The 20189-nt window shown below is 40.8% G+C and overlaps 1 protein-coding gene and 1 long non-coding RNA gene across 7 annotated transcripts; one reads left to right on the top strand and one right to left on the bottom strand.

The window, feature by feature from the left end:
- Window positions 1-370: 370 nt before the first annotated feature.
- Window positions 371-8402, bottom strand: LOC311132988 (uncharacterized protein). 5 transcript variants are annotated; one of them, XM_084166401.1, is made up of 7 exons: window positions 8092-8402; window positions 4289-6289; window positions 3839-4002; window positions 3533-3753; window positions 3081-3210; window positions 1760-1857; window positions 371-752 (listed from the first exon to the last, which is right to left on the bottom strand). In XM_084166401.1, coding segments are annotated over exons 2-7 (2586 nt in total). In that variant the 5' UTR covers window positions 6261-6289; window positions 8092-8402; the 3' UTR covers window positions 371-751. The 5 variants fall into 5 exon arrangements, with proteins under 5 accessions (XP_084022527.1, XP_084022528.1, XP_084022524.1 ...); XM_084166402.1 differs by lacking the exon at window positions 371-752 and adding an exon at window positions 1159-1671 and having other exon boundaries at window positions 6137-6289; XM_084166398.1 differs by lacking the exon at window positions 371-752 and adding an exon at window positions 1159-1671.
- A 516-nt stretch (window positions 8403-8918) lies between these two features.
- LOC311131940 lies at window positions 8919-18590 on the top strand. Of its 2 annotated transcripts, XR_014613474.1 has the most exons (8): window positions 8919-9883; window positions 13503-13654; window positions 13839-13894; window positions 15403-15567; window positions 15959-16392; window positions 17497-17541; window positions 18051-18155; window positions 18419-18590. It is a non-coding gene; the product is annotated as an uncharacterized lncRNA (long non-coding RNA). The 2 variants fall into 2 exon arrangements; XR_014613475.1 differs by having other exon boundaries at window positions 15959-17541; window positions 18419-18534.
- The last annotated feature ends 1599 nt before the right edge of the window (window positions 18591-20189 follow it).

A 20189-nucleotide genomic window follows, 5' to 3' on the forward strand; every position in this document is an offset into this window, starting at 1 on the left:
AAGAACAGGGCTGCGATCTCACTTTCTCTTATGGCTTGAATTTGTCTGAATAGATTCTTAGGGATGACGCAAACAACAAACAGTAATATCTCTCAATATAACTCCTGTGGTGTTGGGCCACTCCACTGAAGTTTGGGCCATTGAAGCGGTCTGCCAAGAAGTTAAAGATGAGGTCCGGGACCTTATGAACTTATTCGAAACATATTGTACAAATTGGAATTCGTATCATATCATCCAAATTGCACAGAAATAAATTGCAGGACGTAACATATAATACGAAATGGGTGGCGTAGTACACAATTGTGCACATTTTTCAGGGACTCGTTTTGGCTCGTGAACCCTACTTTCAAAACTATTGGCTGAAATGATACATCATTTTAAAAAGTGTGCTGGAGGCAGGGGAATTAGAATGGAAGGGTGTGTATACTTAAAACAGACTAGACCTCTTGGTTTCAAAGAGGAACAGAAGACAAATGCTGTCTGTGCTTGGGTATTGAAGAGCTATAGCAAGCACAAAGGTGTGGCGTTTAGGTTTACAGACACCATGCAGGAGCGACAACCCAGCGTCACCTAACCTGAGTCAGAATTCCTGACGACTCTCTGAGGTCTGTTTTCTTGTGGTTGATCTGGTACTGGATATGTGGCTGATTGTGGCTTTATACCAGGAAGGAGGTCTATATTTATCTGGGGCTGCTGGTGTTACTGCTGCTGCGATCTGTAATCTCTGTCAGCTGTTGCAGGTGGGCGGGGATCTACGAGTGGGTAAAAAAAAAATACAGTTCTATTTAGCTATTTGATACCTTTAATTATATTGAGACTTGCGGGAATCTTTTATTGTGCTGTTCGATTCATAGAAAACTGTTGATTCTCAGTTCTATCCACAATAGGGAGTCAGAGCTCCTCGATTGATACATCACTGAATAGAGAGAGCAATACAGCTGTTTCAATGCACACTCGGCAGACTTCATTTTCATATCAAGCAAAACACAGATATAAAAATAACGATAGAATGTAAATACTTTGATCCAGACATCCCTAAAAAATCTCACAGATAATTTATATTATTACAATTCCTGTAAACCTTCAAATAACAACAACCATGAATTTATGTTGTCTACCAGCTGTGTTGAAATGTAAAACTAAAAGTAGACAACACTGGACAAAACCAACTAGATACCTTTAATAAAGACAGTATAAAAAAACTACTGTAGTGAACAATAAAGTTGAAAAGTAATTGCTATCATATCAATGCTTTGTGTAATAAGTAAACTGAAACAAGTAAACAAATAGCCTTATGAGGATTTCACAAGGTTATCTTTTACATTCAAATCCCCCATGATAGGTATGCTATAATCATGTATAATCGTCTTGATTTGTAAAAATCATATGGATATTAGATCTATCAGTGAAAATATAGAATATAAAATGTCCTTGAGACAGTTGAGATCACTGGCTCTACCTATAAAGAGTCAAAAGTATGACAATAGTTCATATTTCATCAGTCCAAATTACATATAGTTTACATTTCAGAATCATGAGCTTAGATCTCTCTGAAACATGTTTTTCAGACCAGGCCTTGAATTCCAGCCCTGTTTCTTGGCTAACATGTAAACGCATCCAAAGAGATCAGGGAACATCTTCATCAGGTCAACAGATTCTAAATCCTCAGCGCTGCAGAAGGAGAAACAAACACTCAGCCACCTTCAATGGTAAGAGACTGAAAACTTTGAGTACTGGAAAAAACATGAGTCTTACTTACTAGTGCTCATGTAGGTTGCGTATGAAGCATAGTAACCCCAACATGTTCTCAGGATAGGGCTTTTTGCCATCCATCTTATTCATCAAATCAGACGGCAACTGTGAACACAAAACAACAAGGTGTGGAAAGCGTCCCACAGTGTCAAGTTGGATGGATGTCCTTTGGGTAGCGGACCATTCTTGATACACATAGGAAACTGTTGAGCATGAAAAACCCAGCAGCGTTGCAGTTCTTGACATAAATCGTTGTCTGGCACCTACTAAAATACCCTGTTCAAAGACACTTAAATATTTGGTCTTGCCCATTCACCCTCTGAATGCACACATACACAATCCATGTCTCAATTGTCTCAACGCTTAAAAATCCTTCTTTAACCTGTCTCCTCCCCTTCATCTACACTGTTTGAATTGGATTTAACAAGTGACATCAATAAGGGATCATAGCTTTGACCTGGATTCACCTGGTCAGTCTATGTAATGCAGGTGTTCATAATGTTTTTTTACACTCAGTGTACATGTACAGGTAAGTACACTGAAGTAAAATATAAACGCAACATGTAAAGCTTTGGTCCCATGTTTCACGAGCTGAAATAAAAGATCCCAGAAATGTTCGATACACACAAAAACCTTATTTCTCTATAATTTTGTGCAGAAATGTGTTTACATACCTGTTAGTCATTATTTCTCCTTTGCCAAGATAATCCATCCACCTGACAGGTGTGGCATCGCAAGAAGATGACTAAACAGCATGATCATTACACAGGTGCACCTTGTGCTGGGGACAATAAGAGGCCCCTCTAAGATGTGCAGTTTTGTCACACAACACAATGACACAGATGTCTCAAGTTGAGGGAGTGTGCAATTGGTATTCTGACTGCAGGAATGTCCACCAGAGCTGTTGCCAGAGAATGTAATGTTAATTTCTCTACCATAAGCCGCCTCCAACATTGTTTTAGAGAATTTGGCAATATGTCCAACAGGCCTCAAAACCGCAGACCACGTGTATGGCGTCGTGTGGGCGAGCGGTTTGCTGAGTGCCCCATGATGGCGGTGGAGTAATGGTATGGGCAGGCATAAGCTACGGACAACGAATACAAATCCATTTGAATTTGAATGCACAAAAATACTGTGACAAGAGCCTGAGGCCCATTTTCTTTGTGTATTCCCAGTCATGTGAAATCCATAGGTTAGGGCCTAATGAATTTATTTCAGTTGATTGATTTCCTCATATGAAATGTAACTCAGTAAAATCAATAAAATTGTTGAATGTTGCATTTATATTTTTGTTCAGTATCAATTTAATAAAATGACATCTGGTTCACCTTGGATCTCCACTGACAGAAGGTTCTCTCCATAGCACTTTGTTCCAGAGCTTCTAGAAGCTGTGGGTCAGCATCACGATACTTCCCGACCTCCTTCTCATTCCCAATTCTTCTCAAGTACTCAACTCTCCTGAAAGACAACAATGTACAGTAGAAAATGTCTAGTCCATATATACATGTAGCACATTTTATATACTTGGGCATTGGCTCTTCTTGTGCTCAAGCTAAAGCATCCTAACAAGCATCTTAACAAGTTATCCATTTTTATCTGTGTGATAAGTTATCTCATGGATGGTCAGTATTTGCAGCCATAGCTCCATCTAGAAATGTAAGAGTGGCTATATTTCTCCAGCTGCATCCCTCAGCTGTTTACCAAAAAAAGGGCCGGATGAATCCCAGATTGCCCATTTAACTCAAACTTTTGATTGACTAGTATTAGCAGTTCTTCTTACTTCTCCTCATCCCAGAAGTAGGGGTGATCCAAGGTCTCCTCCACAGTAGATCTCTTTTTGGGGTCTTTGTTGATCATCCACTCAATGAGGTCCTTTGCAACGTCATCTACAACGTGATCCAGATTGTACTTCCCATCTAGAATGTTGCCCTCACATCGAGGACCTCTGCCAAAGGGGTGGTGTCCACCAGAGAGGATGTAATATGTCAGCATCCCAACCACCTGAAAATGACAGTAAGCGTTTGACCAATTAGAAGAAAAACATTATGGAAACCAAGATATGGTTACCTATTTTCATTACACAAACCTGAATATCAGTGCTCCGCTTATATCTGATATCGCTGTCTTCATCCAAAGTTTCCCTGGCCATCCAGCATTTTGTTCCGGCACTTCTTGTGTTTACAGTTGTTTGTCCCGGGGTCCATTGTCGACTTATACCAAAATCAGCTAATCTTGCCCTGCCGGTAACATCTGTTGAGAAAACCATGTTAACAGTTTAATAATGGCATGTGGTTTAAAAATATCACCATTATCATTATTGTTAAATTATAGAATGACATTGTTGTATCATATTATATTTTATTCCAATGATCAGTGATGTTTAAAACGGACATTGAATTCAAAATAGTGTCCATATGACAACATATTATCCTCAATGCTTTTCCCATTACTCCCTGACTGTTGCTCATTGGTTTGTGTCTTCTGCTGTCTCTGCAAACAGTAGATTAAGTCAAGACATAATAAAATGTGGTCTTACCTATCAAAACATTCTGGGGTTTGATATCCCTGTGGAGTATGTTGGTGTCTTTACTGTGAAGCACTCCTAGACTAGAGAGAATGTCATGTACAATTTCCTTCAGAACATGAGGGTTGTCCTTTGGTAAGTGGTCTTTGATGTATTCATCCAAGGTGTATTCGCAGAGCTGAAGAACAAGGTAGCCAAAGATTGTATCCTCTGCAAAGTCAACATATCTTACAATGTATGGATTATCAAGTTTAGGAAGACGTAAGAATTCCTCCTCATTCTTGAGAACTTGATAGTTGGACCTGATCATTCTCTTTATGGCTACTTCAGTGCCATCATCCCTCAGGCCCAAGAAGACCTCAGTTCCATCACTTCCCTTTGCTATGTAGAATTCTGAATCATCTACAATAGTGAGGTTTCCTACCCTATAAACTTTACTTTCATCCATGTTGGCAAGCTTCTCTAACTGTGTCTCCCACCGCTTGCTGACTTTGTGCCATTTGCGCTGTAATGGTGGCGTGTCAGTGGTGGGGTGGAACGGCTCCACACTTGAACTTCCAGCAAGGCCAGATTCCTCAACAGGAGTATATGAAGTATTGAAGGCTAAACATGTATTATTTTCTTGTGTGCCTGTCTCTTCTTTTGGTGTGTCTTGGTTTTCTGCCTCTCCCCTCTTCTTCTTCTTCTTCTTCTTCTTCTTCTTCTTGGTTTCTGACAAATTACTGTCTTTTGAATCTTCACTTGCTGAGTTGGAGACTGAATATTGTCTGTTTAAGGACTTGTTTAGATCTCTCAGTTTTTCTTTCAGGTTTTCATCCCTTCCCCAGCTAAGTAGTTCTTCAGGGACCGGAGTCAGTCCCAGACAGATGATGTAACCAGGAACACAACTAAATGTGTAAAGATCTGCTAGCAAGGCATAGGCATAAATCTTCAATTCAGAGGGATAAGCCTCCCTCTGTGTGCATGGGACAATGTGCTTGCATATTTTCTCAAGGTCAGACTTGCTCCAACGATCCTTGTTTTTTGTCTTCTGTGTGATGCCGTAGAGTGTAACAACGATCAATGGCACAAGATAATCTTCTGTTTTACAGGAAAGCAGTTTCACTAACTCAGGAATTAGGGCAAGTGACACCTCATTAGGTATTTCCTTCATGGCGCAAACAACTCTATATAAGGATTTCAATGCACCTGCCCTAAATTTCTGAGGAATTGTAGACAGACGTCTGCCTACATCTTCAACATAGGAAACTAGTTTATTGGAGTCGTTCAACCATTTAATGGCTTTCTGGAAGTATTCGTCTTCATTTGGACCTTCAATGTTAAAGCACATGTCAATCATAGTGAGGTGGGTTTGGGGGTTCTCCTCTAGTAAGTGAAGTCCGTAGAGTTGGAAAACATCTGTAGGGGATGTTTGTTTTATTGCTTGTACAACATTTTTAAAAAGCTTGATTTTGGAAAAGAACTCACTCTCTTTAGCAAAGTTTTCAATTATTGTGGCCAAGTTCAGATCAATTGCAGGATAGACGCCATGATTTAGCCACATTAACGCTCCAGATTTGAGCAGCTCTTTTACAATATCCTCTCTCTCATGTGCTAATTGAACCGGAGAGAACGGTTGTTCTACTAGACCATTTGGATCTGCCTTTGCTTCCACTAATGTTGTCACTATATTAACTGGAACTTTGTGAAGTCCAGCATAATGCAGTGGTGCTAAAGATATCTTTGATGGTTTGTTGGGGTTAGCACCTTTTCCCAGAAGAAATGTACAAATCTCCTGATTTGCAAATGCAACAGCAGCAATTAAAGGGGTTACTTCATCTTTTAACTCAACACAAGGGTACAACGCATTGATGTCCTTGCCTCTAATCAATTTCTTCAGCCTCTCCAGATTATCATTAATAATACACTTTATAATAGGATCGGTTGGCTCTGAGATAACCAGTTTGGCCAGGAGTTCTTGAAAATCAATCTTGTGTTCCATCATTCCTGACGATTTTATCTACGCAGGGACATCTGAGGAAGAAAAACAAGGTGGTGAGTGTAGTTTTCAACTTTTCAATTAAATAAAACAAATAATTATGGGACTTATAGTAGGCCAAAATGTTGATTACTTTATATCTAATCTATACTTATACTGAACGAAAATAAACGCAACATGCAACAATTTTAAATGGGCCTCAGGTTCTCGATACGATATCTCTGTGCATTCAAATTGCCATCGATAAAATGCAATTGTGTTTGTTGTCCGTAACTTATGCTTGCCCATACCATAACCACACAGCCACCATTTTTTATTTATTTAACCAGGCAAGTCAGTTAAGAACAAATTCTTATTTACAATGACGGCCTACACCGGCCAAACCCGGACGACGCTGGGCCAATTGTGCGCCGCCCTATGGGACTCCCAATCACGGCCGGTTGTGATACAGCCTGGAATCAAACCAGGGGGTCTGTAGTGACGCCTTAAGCACTGAGATGCAGTGCCTTAGACCACTGCGCCACCCGGGAGCCATGGGGCACTCTGTTCACAAAGTTGACATCAGTAAACTGCTCGCCCACACGACGACATACACGTGGTCTGCGGTTGTGAAACCTTATGGTAATTAACATTACATTATCTGGCAACAGCTCTGGTGGACATTCCTGCAGTGAGCATGCCAATTGCACGCTCCCTCAAAACTTGAGATATCTGTGGCATTGTGTTGTGTGACAAAACTGCACATTTTACAGTTACCTTTTATTGTCCCCAGCACAAGATGGATGGATTATCTTGGCAAAGGAGAAATGCTCACTAACAGCGATGTAAACAAATTTGTGCACATAATTTGAGAGAAATACGCTTTTTGTGCGTATGGAACAATTCTGGGATATTTGATTTCAGCTCATGAAACATGGGACCAACACTTTACACGTTGCATTTCTATTTTTGTTCAGCGTACACGTTGCTTGATTCATTTATGGCATCCTAAAAGGTTCTTTATAAATTGGGTGGTTTGAGCCATGAATTTTGATTGGCTGACATCCGTGGTATATCAGACCATATACCACGGGTATGCAAAACATTTATTTGTACTACTCTAATTACATGTGTAACCAGTTTATAATAGCAATAAGGCGCCTTTGGGGTTTGTGGTATATTGGCCATATACCACAACGCCTCGGGCCTTATTGCTTGAATATAGAACCCTTTTGTAGGCTATATATATATTTTTAAATCTAAGAGTGTACTGTACAGTACAATCGGGTGGAGTTTATTAGGAGAACAATACATAAATAATATAACTCCTGTACTCTTTTCTGAAATAGTGTACCACAGTGGACGCGTCATAATACCCATACAAACACGGAAATGGTTCTAATGTTTTTGCCGCCATTTATTTTTCATTATGAATTTTCCAAAAAAATCAAATTAATTGTGTTTGGTGTAAGCTAACCTTGGCGTGACGTTTTGATAGCCGTGAATTCGCCTCAATTTACTCAAAAATGTGCTACGTTAATTATTATCTTGTCCGAGAGACATTTGTGCGGTTTTCAAAATGTCACGCAAGGGTAAGCCTACACGAAACTCAGACCATATTATGAAGTAGTTTTAAAATTCCGTTTGTTATGGCTGGACTATGGTACTCAATAAAACATGCAGTTTGACAGCTCTGGTGCATACCAACTAAAGTACTATTGAGAGACTTTTGGAAAAGCTCATTTTAATAGTTTCAAATGCGGAGGATTTGTTGTCCCCACTAACATTACTCGGAAAAACAACATTCACTGGACTGTGCCAATAGTATCACAAATCTATTTAAAAAGTACATACATACCCCTTAGAGTTCTAAGGGGAGAAAAGCCGAAGCTCACAGTGCCGCTCTACTGATGCGGAAGAAACATCGGCCGTGTTCGAGAGCATCAAAACGACTGCAGTCGACTGACTCATCTACAAATCACCTTGCATCATAAGTAACAACTCATTCTTATTTGCTAAACAGTCAGTCATCACAATTGACCCAGGATACATTGCGGTTTTGACTCTTGAACACATCCACGGCTAGAAGGTTCATTTGACAAAAGCTGGATCCCTTTTAGCCATCACCCTCGAACACGGCCATTAACTGTTCTTCTTCATATCTGAGAGGAAGCACAGATAGAACAATGAGGCAGATATTTCACCGGATGTATAAATGTGAAGCATCCGCTTGGCGTTTCCACTCACTACCAAATATGGAAGAAGAAGCCCAGAAGCCCAGTGGCCGGCAGTGGGAGAAGACTGAGCAAGTTGTGTTTTGGCCGACATTATGCAAATATTCTCATAGATTATTTTATTTATTTATCTCAGTACAGTTTCCTGTTCCCAAACCTATAATATGTTATGAACAAGGTGGACTACGTTTTGTAGACTTTAACCTTTGCCAAAGTCGCGTTGTTTAGAAGGAACGCAAAGGCGAATTGAGTTATTGCACATCAGCACTCACAGAGTAGGCGTTCCCTAACGGAAATATGCAGATGCATGCTAGAACGGGCTAATAGGATCCCGGTAGCTCGTGCTTGGCCCTGCCCACCTCCTTGCTTGTTCTGCCCACTACGACTCATTTGTTCCCATTGGAAAGTACAGGCTGTGGTCTATCTTGGTTTAGTTATAAACATCTTTGGCGGAAGAGGCGAAGCCAAAAAGCAGAGTTTGTGCTTTTACTACTCGGGAGGAGAATTTAAAAAAGATTGAGAAAATGGCAAATTCGTCCACTGAACACTGCAAGACCATACTGTACAGGTCTCTTGTCCAACCTATGCGAAGCATTGACGAGCAAATACATTTTCAATATTTTCGTGTGTCGGTTGCCAGATTTGACGACTTGCTTCAGCGGCTTTCCCCTCACATCTCACACGAGAGAACTCACAGCATGCCCATAAGTGCTGCAGAAAGGCTGTCTGTGACCTTTCGGTTTCTGGCGAGTGGCAGCACACAGCAAAGTATCGTTGCGAGTTATAAACTAGGAAATCTCGGCCGTTTGTGGCGACGTCATGGAAGTGTGGAACATGTGACTACAGGGTTTGTGGATTTTGAGGGGTAGTGGCAAGAGAAGATTGGGGAGACAAATTGATTTAGGGAAGAGTGTGGAAATAAATAGGCTGCCTTCCGATAACAAGCATCCAGAAGTGTTCACACTTTCATTTCACCTCATGCATTTAAAAGCATTGGATTGGTGCAAGCATAATGGGGAGACATTCCACCACAGCACAAGACCACTGGACGACCCCAGGCAGTGTTTTCTTTCCTAACCCTCTGTATTATTTGAATATTGTGAAAAAAAAAAAAAAAAATTCACCACCTAAAACACTGCTGATGAGGCAGAATCAGACAACAGTGTAAAATCATGTTAAATGACAGTACTATAACGTCATTTTATCAACACATAAATTATACAGTGTTATGGTTGAATGTTTTTAGCTGAGTTACATCTAATGACAATGCTTTCTTTTCAAATTACAGAACTGGATTGGTAACTATGGGCGTTCACTTAACACCTCCTGCAACACCCGGTGCGGGCAAAGCTGCTGGTTATAAGCGCAGTGTGTCTGACTATAACTTGTTTTGTGCAGAGGTGCTGAAGGGGAAAGGTATGTGTTCTCAGATGAATGTGTATTCCAACATAAAACAAATGTAGTCCTACATTCTGATGTGAAATGTTGAGAATTACTCTACTACTTTCTCCTCTCAATCCCATAATGCGTCTTCCCACAGTAATCAATTTTTTGTCAGAAAAATAGGATATATTCCTAATTTCAAATATGACTGTTTCCTGCTGGAATATTTTTTTAGACGTAAAAAAAAAAAAGTAAGAGTATTGTTAAAAATACACTAATAATAATAATAATAATAATTCATTTTAATTTGGCGTACGCCTTTCAGGACACTCAAGGACATCTTACATTAAAAGTAGGCCTAGATAAAATGAAGTGCGATACATAAAGTCATAAAGCATCAATCAACAGCAATATAAAATCTAAACAATATAAAATCAAAGGACCAGACAAAACAGGACAGATAAAAAGAGGAGGGGGGGGGGGGGTTGGGGAGAGAATACAAACCCGGTTTAGGGTAAGGGTTTGGTTTAAGGTTGTAGGGTTGGGAATAGGAGCTTAAGGCCCGGGCACCCATGGTGGAGAGGTGGAATGGGGGGAGACAAGACCACCAGCAGAGGAGAAGCAGAGGGAGCGGGAGGGGGCATACACTGGGAGAAGATCAGAGATGTAGGTGGGTGCCAGGTTGTGGAAGGCTTTGTAGGTGAGGAGAAGTGTTTTAAAGTTAATACAGGATTGCACAGGGAGCCAGTGTAGATTGATGAGGATTGGTTTGATGTGTTCAGTTGATCTGGTGTGGATTCTGGCAGCAGAGTTCAGAACCAGTTGGAGTCTAATGATGAGTTTGGTGGGGATCTGGTGAGGAGTGTGTTACAGTAGTCCAGTCGGGAAGTAACAAAGGCATGGATGAGGGTTTTCGGTGCTGGAGTGTGACAGTGAGGGGCGGAGTCTGGAGATATTGCGGACGTGGAAGAATGCTGTCCGGGTGCAGGTTTTTATGTGTGGTTCGAAAGAGAGGGAACTATCCAGGGACTTTGGACTTGTGTTTACAGAGGGACCGGAAAGCCATCTATAGTGATGCTTGGAGAGAGTGGATTTGGAGCCAATGAGCAAAACCTCTGTCTTGTTGCTGTTGAGTTTGAGGAGGTTCATGCTCATCCAGCTCTGGATGTCGTGAAGGCAGCTGATGAGGGAGGGGAGGGGTGGGTTTGGTGGAGCAGTAGAGCTGAATGTCATCAGCATAGCAGTGGAAGTCGACTTTGTGATGTCGCATGATCTTTCCCAGGGGTAGGAGGTATATGGATTCCTCTGACAATAAACATTCATGGTTGAGGAAGGTTTTTGCAAATTAATGATTTACAGGAATGAGGTCCATGGTTTGAATCATAAGTGAAATATATTCAGAAATCTATTACTTAAAACTATGCGGTTCACTACAAATCACTTATCACTCCATAATCATTCAGCAGCTGTGAGCTGGATGTCTATGTAAGTAGGAATGACAGTGTATCTAGTCACAGTACATCAAGCTGCCCTCAATCCTATAGAACTAGTACACAGTAATAAATGCAGTATCAACATTGTTCTGAAACATGTTGGCTGGAGTTGTGCTCTTATGTAACAACCAATACCGCTAGACTGTAAGTACATAGCAGTTACATAAGAGTTATTATGTAAATACAAAGTGATACCATGTTTCCTAATTGGTTTCCAAGTGAACAGTAAGAAAGCATTTTTATCCAGCCCGGCACCATCACACCTGAATTGACTGGCCAACGAATCACGAAGCCCTTGATACAGCCTAATGCAATCAGTTGTATCTGATGTGCCTGAGATAGATTTCAAATAGATACCAGATTTATGTTCTGAAGCACCAATATCTTTCAGCACCAATATTAGAGAGACACATCTCTATAATCACCATTGGAGCGCTCCGGAATAATATCACACAATCTTCAGCGCTAATGCTCATACAATGATCCTATCACCAATATATACTTATTAGTTTTCAATTTAAAATAGAAACAGCAATGCATATAAAGGTCATAGGTTAGGGAGACGTGCCCAGGGAGAAGGAGAGCTGATCCTAGCTGGAGGTCATACTTTTGCCATCCTTAAGATTCAACTACCAGGCTGCCATTACTGGAAATTTGGTCTAAGGCACCTTCACCTCTCTTGTCCTCTGAAGGCACACCAACCTTTACAAATAATGGGAATCTTCTGGCCACTAGGAAACACTGGCAATTTATAGGGAAAACCCCACCCACCAATAAGGAGACGCACCTGGGCGCAATCACAGTTAGGTGACGCATGTCACACCAATAAAACAGTTGACTTGGGTATTCCGTAATGTTTAATTAGAGACCAATTTAAAAGTAAATTGTTTTATTATGCGTGTACTCTTCATTACATAAAGCAATTTATTTTCCAACATATTTAGAGGTTAAACTACGCATGACTATCACATGACTAAGTCGCTTAAAAGTGTCTGCTTAATGGCGTATATTATTAGATAATATTATATGTGGACTATAATGTCTTTATAATATTGATACAGTCATGGGTCATGTGTGTTATTGTGTGTTTATAACCTACTGTATCTGGCCTGTTAGTCAGTTGAATATCTGGTTAAATAGTGAAACAACATGGTGTGCTCGCCTTAGCTCTGTCACGGTAGAACTGTATCCAGTGGCGCTGGAGCAAGAGCACCCAATGTCTTGTACCACCGCATCTGTACAATCAACCGGAGATTCGTGCCAGTTTTTGTGTGCTATTTTGGGGGACTGCATCGCTAAAAGCAACGTCTCCTATGGAGCGGAGCCTGGTGCAAGGGATGGTGAGGAGGACATTGTTAGAGGAGTGCAGTGAGCAGGTCAGAATGTAGGGGTGCAGGAGGTCAGTAAGGTATGTTGGCGCCAGTCCATTGAGTGCTTTGTAGGTGAGCATGAGTAGTTTGAAGGTGATCCTGGATTGTAAGTAAGCCAATAGCTCACGATACTTTCACCACGAAAATATCCTCTGTTATAGTTGACATCAGTATACAATATTGTCATCTCAGGTGACCTGACAACCTTCAGTGGCAGGTGGGGGAGTTTAGGTGAGATGGAGAGGAGGAAATTCCAGAAGATGACTGAGGAGCTCAGGGAGTCAAGGGAGAAAGGACAGATGACTGAAGATGTTAGGGCAAGAAGAGTTGATGACCACATAAAGTCATTTAAATCCCAGGTCTGAGTAACATACGTTAGGATGGCAGTCTAACACTATATTTTAGCCCATACTTTTTAGCCACTAATTTGTAGTTTATAAGTGTTTCAAATGTAGTTTATTGGACCCTTGTTAGGTATCACTTACATTTGATTTCAGCAACCCTCCAGTCGTTTGAACCAGCGACCTTGCAGCTATTGGCTCTTACTTAAAAGCTGCTAATTAGTCCCTGATAAGTGTGGGTTTAAATAAGGTGTTTCTGTTTTAGAACCTCACATAGGGTAAGATAATAAGTATGAAAGAAGAGAATATGTTAATATAGGTTCAGAGATGACTTAAACAGAATGATTGTGTTACAGAAATGTAATTAGTCATTTGTTTTCAGTATAAAAAGTGTACAATTGACTATTTCTTATAAAATAAATGTAATGTTTGGTTCCTCCTTATGTAGTTCAATAAATGTTCTTATGTAAATGGAGGCTGCTGTCCTCATCCTGAAGAAACATGGAGGACAAAAGGAGGTGCAGCACCTGGCCACAAGTGGAGCGCAACAGGTTGTCATGCCAACTGGAGTTGTCAGAGAAGGTGACCTTTCCTTTGCAGGTAAAGTACTATTGTCAAACAGATTAAAAGACAGACAATGTGGTTGCTGTATTTCTTGTTTTCCTAATATTTTCTTCCATAAATACCTATAATAATAATAATAATAATAATTAGGTAGGTGCTTATACTTGTCCTATATTATGTCAAGTGTCAGTCTGCACCATGTTCTTTTAATTGTTCACAGGTGTAAACACAACTGGACCACAGGATGTTGGGAGAAGCCGAGCAGATCTAGTTCAGGTGGTTAAAGACCTCTTCAATTCTAAATGTAGTATGTTCAAAGTGATTTCCTTTCTCACAATAGCAAATAAGCAGATACATTTAGTCACATCAATATATTACAGATACAGTGCATTCGGAAAGTATTCAGACCCCTTGACTTTTTCCACATTTTGTTACGTTACAGCCTTATTCTAAAATGGATTAATATCTTCAGCAATCTACACACAATACCCCATAATGACAAAGTGAAAACAGTTTAGTGGAAATATTTGCAAATGTATTAAAAATGAAAAACAGAAATACCTTATTTACATAAGGATTCAGACGCTTTGCTATGAGACTCGAAATTGACCTCAGGTGCATCCTGTTTCCATTGATCATCCTTGAGATGTTTCTACAACTTGATTGGAGTCCACTTGTGGTAAATTCAATTGATTGGACATGATTTGGAAAAGCACACACTTGTCTATATAAGGTCCCACAATTGACAGTGCCATGTCAGAGCAAAAACCAAGCCATGAGGTCGAAGGAATTGTCTGTAGAGCTCCGAGACATGATTGTGTTAATAAGGCACAATTCTGGGGAAGAGTACCAAAAAATGTCTGCAACGTTGAAGGTCCCCAAGAACACAGTGGCATCCATCAAGTCTCTGAATGTCCTTGAGTGGCCCAGCCAGAGCCGGACTTGAACCCGATCGGACATCTCTGGAGAGACCTGAAAATAGCTGTGCTGCAACGCTCCCCATCCAACCTGACAGCACTTGAGAGGATCTGCAGAGAAGATTGGGAGAAACTCCCCAAATACAGGTGTGCCAAGCTTGTAGCGTGATACCCAAGAAGACTCGATGCTGTAATCGCTGCCAAAGGTGCTTCAACAAAGTACTGAGTAAAGGGTCTGAATACTTATGTAAATGTCATATTTCATTTTTTTTATTTGCAATAAATTAGCAAACATTTCTAAAAATGTGCTTTGTCATTATTGGGTATTGTGTGTAGATTGATGAGGGGGAAAAACGATTTAATCAATTTTAGAATAAGGCTGTAACGTGACAAAATGTGGAAAAAGTCAAGGGTTTTGAATATTTTCCGAAGGCACTGTACATTTAGTCACATCAATATATTACAGATACATTTAGTCACATCAATAGATTACAGATACATTTAGTCACATCAATAGATTACAGATACATTTAGTCACATCAATATATTACAGATGCATTTAGTCACATCAATAGATTACAGATACATTTAGTCACATCAATATATTACAGATACATTTAGTCACATCAATAGATTACAGATACATTTAGTCACATCAATAGATTACAGATACATTTAGTCACATCAATAGATTACAGATACATTTAGTCACATCAATATATTACAGATACATTTAGTCACATCAATATATTACAGATACATTTAGTCACATCAATAGATTACAGACAAAATGTAATTTTTTATGTTTAATATATACAGTATGTATGTATGTTATCCATGCCAAGCTCTCTGGGTCTTCCCTGTTAGATGAATGTGGTGGAAAAGGTGAGTTCCCCTACCACTCTTTTGAGGAGGGGACCATCGTCATTAGATGTCTGGGGCATGAGTTAACCATTAAGCGACCGTCATCTTTTGGAAACAAACAGCTGGAAAACATACTGACAAAGGCAGGGGACTTCAAATTTGAAATTAGTAGGTGTAAATTAATTATATCTTTGTCTCATTCTATCGTTTTGTTGTTCAATTTTCCAATGAAATGATTACTTGAGATAAGCCCCTGAAATGACTCTAGAAGAACTGTATGCAAGAGGTTTTATTGTGTGAAAAAGAACTAAGGGAAGCACTGTACAATAATAGATGTTTGTAGATAGAAGTTGCTCTTTCGGTAAAGGGGTTAATGTCTCTCTCCCTCTCTGATCTTGTGTAGAATAATGCCTTACTAATGGCAGTAAAGTCCTGTAACTTATGGTTTTGCCTTGTTATTCAATATTCACCTTTGATATTCATCTTTCAGATTTTTATTGATAGCCTATTAGTGTAACTTAACAATAGTATTTTTGCACATTGCTCCATTCCCCCCCAGACGTGGCAAGGGCCAGCCGGGCCCCAGTGGACCTCCAGTCCCCTCCAGATATGGCGAAGGCAAGCTGGGCCCCAATGGACCTCCAATCCCCTCCAGATATGGCGAAGGCAAGCCGGGCCCCAATGGACCTCCAGTCCCCTCCAGATATGGTGAGGGCCAGCCAGGCCCTAGTGGACCTCCAGTCCCCTCCAGATATGGCGAGGGCCAGCCGGGCCCCAATGGACCTTCAGTCCCCTCCAGATATGGCAAAGGCAAGCCGGGCCCTAATGGACCTCCAATCCCCTCCAGATATGGCGAAGGCAAGCCGGGCCCCAGTGGACCTCCAGTTCCCCAGTGGACCTCCAGTTCCCCACTGACGTTGCGAGGGGCAGCCAGGCCTCAGCGGACCTCCGGGCCCCGCCAGACCCCTTGTTGCATCAACACCTGATCAGCCGGTGGGTCTACATTCACCCTAATCATTTGATGTTCATTTTCAAAAGTCTGTCCAAAATATGCTTCTGCAACCACATTACAACTAGCGAAGACCCTGAAGCAACAACAAAAACAGGGTTGTTGACACCAAAATGTTCAGTTTAGACCAATCATATTTCAGCTACATTACTGTAGCGGAGACGTTGAGGGGGCTGAGCTACAACGTATACTGAACAAAAATATAAACGCAACATGTAAAGTGTTGGTCCCATGTTTCATGAGCTGAAATGAAAGATCCCAGAAATTTTCCATACGCACAAAAAAGTTATTTATCTAAAATGTTGTGCACAAATTTGTTTACATCCCTGTTAGTGAGCATTTCTCCTTTGCCAAGATAATCCATCCACCTGACAGGTGTGGCATATCAAGAAGTTGATTAAACAGCATGATCATTACACAGGAGCACCTTGTGTCGGGGACAATAAAAGGTAACTCTAAAATGTGCAGTTTAGTCACACAACACAATGTCACAGATGTCTCAAGTTTTGAGGGAGCGTGCAATTGGCATGCTGACTGCAGGTATGTCCACCAGAGCTATTGCCAGAGAATTCCATGTTCATTTTCATTCATAAGCCACTTCGGTCATTTTAGAGAATTTGGCAGTATGTCCAACTGGCCTCACTACCGCAGACCACGTGTAACCACGCCAGCCCAGGACCTCCACATCCGGCTTCTTCACCTGTGGGATCATCTGAGACCAGCCACCCGGACAGCTGATGAAACAAGAGTATTTATGTCTGTAATAAAGCCCTTTTGTGGGCAAAAACTCATTCTGATTGGCTGGGCCTGGCTCCCCAGTGGGTGGGCCTATGCCCTCCCAGGCCCACCCATGGCTGCACCCCTGCCCAGTCATGTGAAATCCATAGATTAGGGCCTAATTCATTTATTTCAATTGACTGATTTCCTTATATGAACTGTAACTCAGTAAAATCGTTGAAATTGTTGCATGTTGTGTTTATATTGTAGTTCAGTATAGTAGCGCCTACCTGTCTGTGAATGCAGGGAAAGGCTATGGGCCATATAACTGATATGATGTATAATTAGCAATTTCACTTTCTTTGTTTCAGAACTTTGTGGTTTCCTCTGGGTATCCTGCCTTGGAGACTTTTCTGGTGGGTCCACTTCTCTTCACTCCACTGATAACCAAAAGGCCATACAGTATATTTCCTCATCATCCTTGCTGGTTCAGCTAGTAGTCCACTGCACCTGTCACTCGTATAAACAACCCTGAACCCATTTCAGAGCTTTGTATTCAAGACCAAACCTTGACTGAAGTAGCCCACAGTGTCCGAATCTCCAAGTGGAACGCAATTTGCACTTGAAGTCCATTTGCGTGTAAAGAATTTGCTAATGTCAAGCTGAACGCATTCCTAGCTGTATTTTGTCTAACCTAGGAATTGATATGTTCCTTTTTAGCTATGTTGTCCTTTACGACATCTTTCAGCAGTATATATTTCTTTATTGGCCCTTCTTTTACCAAGCAAGTTGACTGAGAACACAAACTGAATTACAGCAACAAACTGGGGACCATTTGCATGCATAGGAAGGTGAGGGGTAGAATGGGCCAAAATGAAATCAAGATGTCTTCAAGATGTCTTCTCTTGTGTTTTTTGTGGGGTAGGGGCTGCCTGTCTTGCCTGGACCCACCGGGCCCCAAGGTCCTGCAGTTGCTGGCTCAGTGGGACCCATAACTGACACTCTTGCCCAGGCCATGCTGCTGTCAGATGTGAGTCCTAAAAATGTGGTTGTTTGCTTTGTTTTTAATGGTGAGGATTGAGTCAAAAAAATATGTTGAAATTAAGTGTCCAGTATATTGAAATGAAATGCTTCCATCTCATGAGGATAAGTAATCTACCTGCTGTTTATGTGAGACAGAAAGATGAATGAAAGTAAAATGAATTGTTTTGTTTATGTGTTATGCGTGTGATAGTATTTCACTGCATGGCAGTACATCTTAGTATTTTAGTAATACATACATGTGTGTTACAGATATCCCCAGACACGCTGGTGACATTGGACATCTCCCAACTTTATGAACATCTACTTTCTCCCCTTTTTACTTGCCTCCTACTTTTTTGCAGTAATGCTGCAATCAGTTGGTTGCATGTATGTATACATCCTATTCATAACATTGTGAATAAAGATAATACCATTTTTAAACAATCTGCCCATTCTTTGTTTTTGTTGGCATGTAAGTATTCTTATTGCTCATACCTACTGAGCCATATGTTTAAAAGTGTCAGCCCTGTCATCCATGGTCCAGATAGAATGAAATGTACTGTAAACGTCTTAGCTGAATCCATTCTGGAAGCAGTAGGCATAGCACTAATGAATACTACCTTTACTCTGGTCACTGTCCTTATTGTCATTACTTATAGGGCTGTGAAAACAATGAAAATGTCACATATTTAGGGATGCAAAAACCAGATATGAACCATGTGTTGATCTATTGCGATGGATGTAGCATCTTCCTTTCCCAATCCATTGGCAAATGACTTTAAACTGCATGTTTGTCACATGATGATTTAGGATGTTAATTTATGGGCTGTAGATGAGGACCTACAATATCTGACATGTCACCAGATAAAGCAAAGGGTGTGGTGGAGTGGGCTTCAGGGATCCAATGCCTCCATGTAGGTAAGTAAGAAGAAGCCTTGCAGGAGCCTTGGCTTATGCGAGCCAGAACGGCCCATAGGAGCAGCAGGAACAATGCCTCACGCTAAGTAGTAGAAGCAGATCATTCAGTCAACTTTTCTTCCGGTCCTAGACTGGAGAAAGACATCTTCCACATAAGCAAGTGTGTGTGAATAATTTTGTTGCAGTAAACAGTGTTGGTGCAGAATATACATTACCGTTCAAAAGTTTGGGGTCACTTAGAAATGTCCTTGTTTTTGAAAGAAAAGCAAATTTTTTGTCCATTAAAATAACATCAAATTGATCAGAAATACAGTGTAGACATTGTTAATGTTGTAAATGGCTTTTGTAGCTGGAAACGGCTGATTTTTAATGGAATATCTACAGTGAGGGAAAAAAGTATTTGATCCCCTGCTGATTTTGTACGTTTGCCCACTGACAAAGAAATGATCAGTCTATAATTTTAATGGTAGGTTTATTTGAACAGTGAGAGACAGAATAACAACAACAAAATTCAGAAAAACGCATGTCAAAAATGTTATAAATTGATTTCCATTTTAATGAGGGAAATAAGTATTTGACCCCCTCTCAATCAGAAAGATTTCTGGCTCCCAGGTGTCTTTTATACAGGTATCGAGCTGAGATTAGGAGCACACTCTTAAAGGGAGTGCTCCTAATCTCAGCTTGTTACCTGTATAAAAGACACCTGTCCACAGAAGCAATCAATCAATCAGATTCCAAACTCTCCACCATGGCCAAGACCAAAGAGCTCTCCAAGGATGTCAGGGACAAGATTGTAGACCTACACAAGGCTGGAATGGGCTACAAGACCATCGCCAAGCAGCTTGGTGAGAAGGTGACAACAGTTGTTGCGATTATTCGCAAATGGAAGAAACACAAAAGAACTGTCAATCTCCCTCGGCCTGGGGCTCCATGCAATATCTCACCTCGTGGAATTGCAATGATCATGAGAACGGTTAGGAATCAGCCCAGAACTACACGGGAGGATCTTGTCAATGATCTCAAGGCAGCTGGGACCATAGTCACCAAGAAAATAATTGGTAACACACTACGCCGTGAAGGACTGAAATCCTGCAGCGCCCGCAAGGTCCCCCTGCTCAAGAAA

The sequence above is a fragment of the Coregonus lavaretus genome, assembly GCF_964263955.1.
Source record: "Coregonus lavaretus genome assembly, chromosome: 7".
Taxonomy (NCBI): Eukaryota; Metazoa; Chordata; class Actinopteri; order Salmoniformes; family Salmonidae; genus Coregonus; species Coregonus lavaretus.

What these genes read in the sequence shown, in the direction of transcription:
- LOC311132988 (XM_084166398.1), bottom strand. Translation starts at nt 6,260, where the DNA reads ATGATGGAACACAAGATTGATTTTCAAGAACTCCTGGCCAAACTGGTT. An exon ending in ACCCCAGAATGTTTTGATAG is followed by an intron (nt 4,003 to 4,288) that starts GTAAGACCACAT and finishes TTTTCTCAACAG; the next exon opens with ATGTTACCGGCAGGGCAAGA. An exon ending in TACTTCTGGGATGAGGAGAA is followed by an intron (nt 3,211 to 3,532) that starts GTAAGAAGAACT and finishes GTTGTCTTTCAG; the next exon opens with GAGAGTTGAGTACTTGAGAA.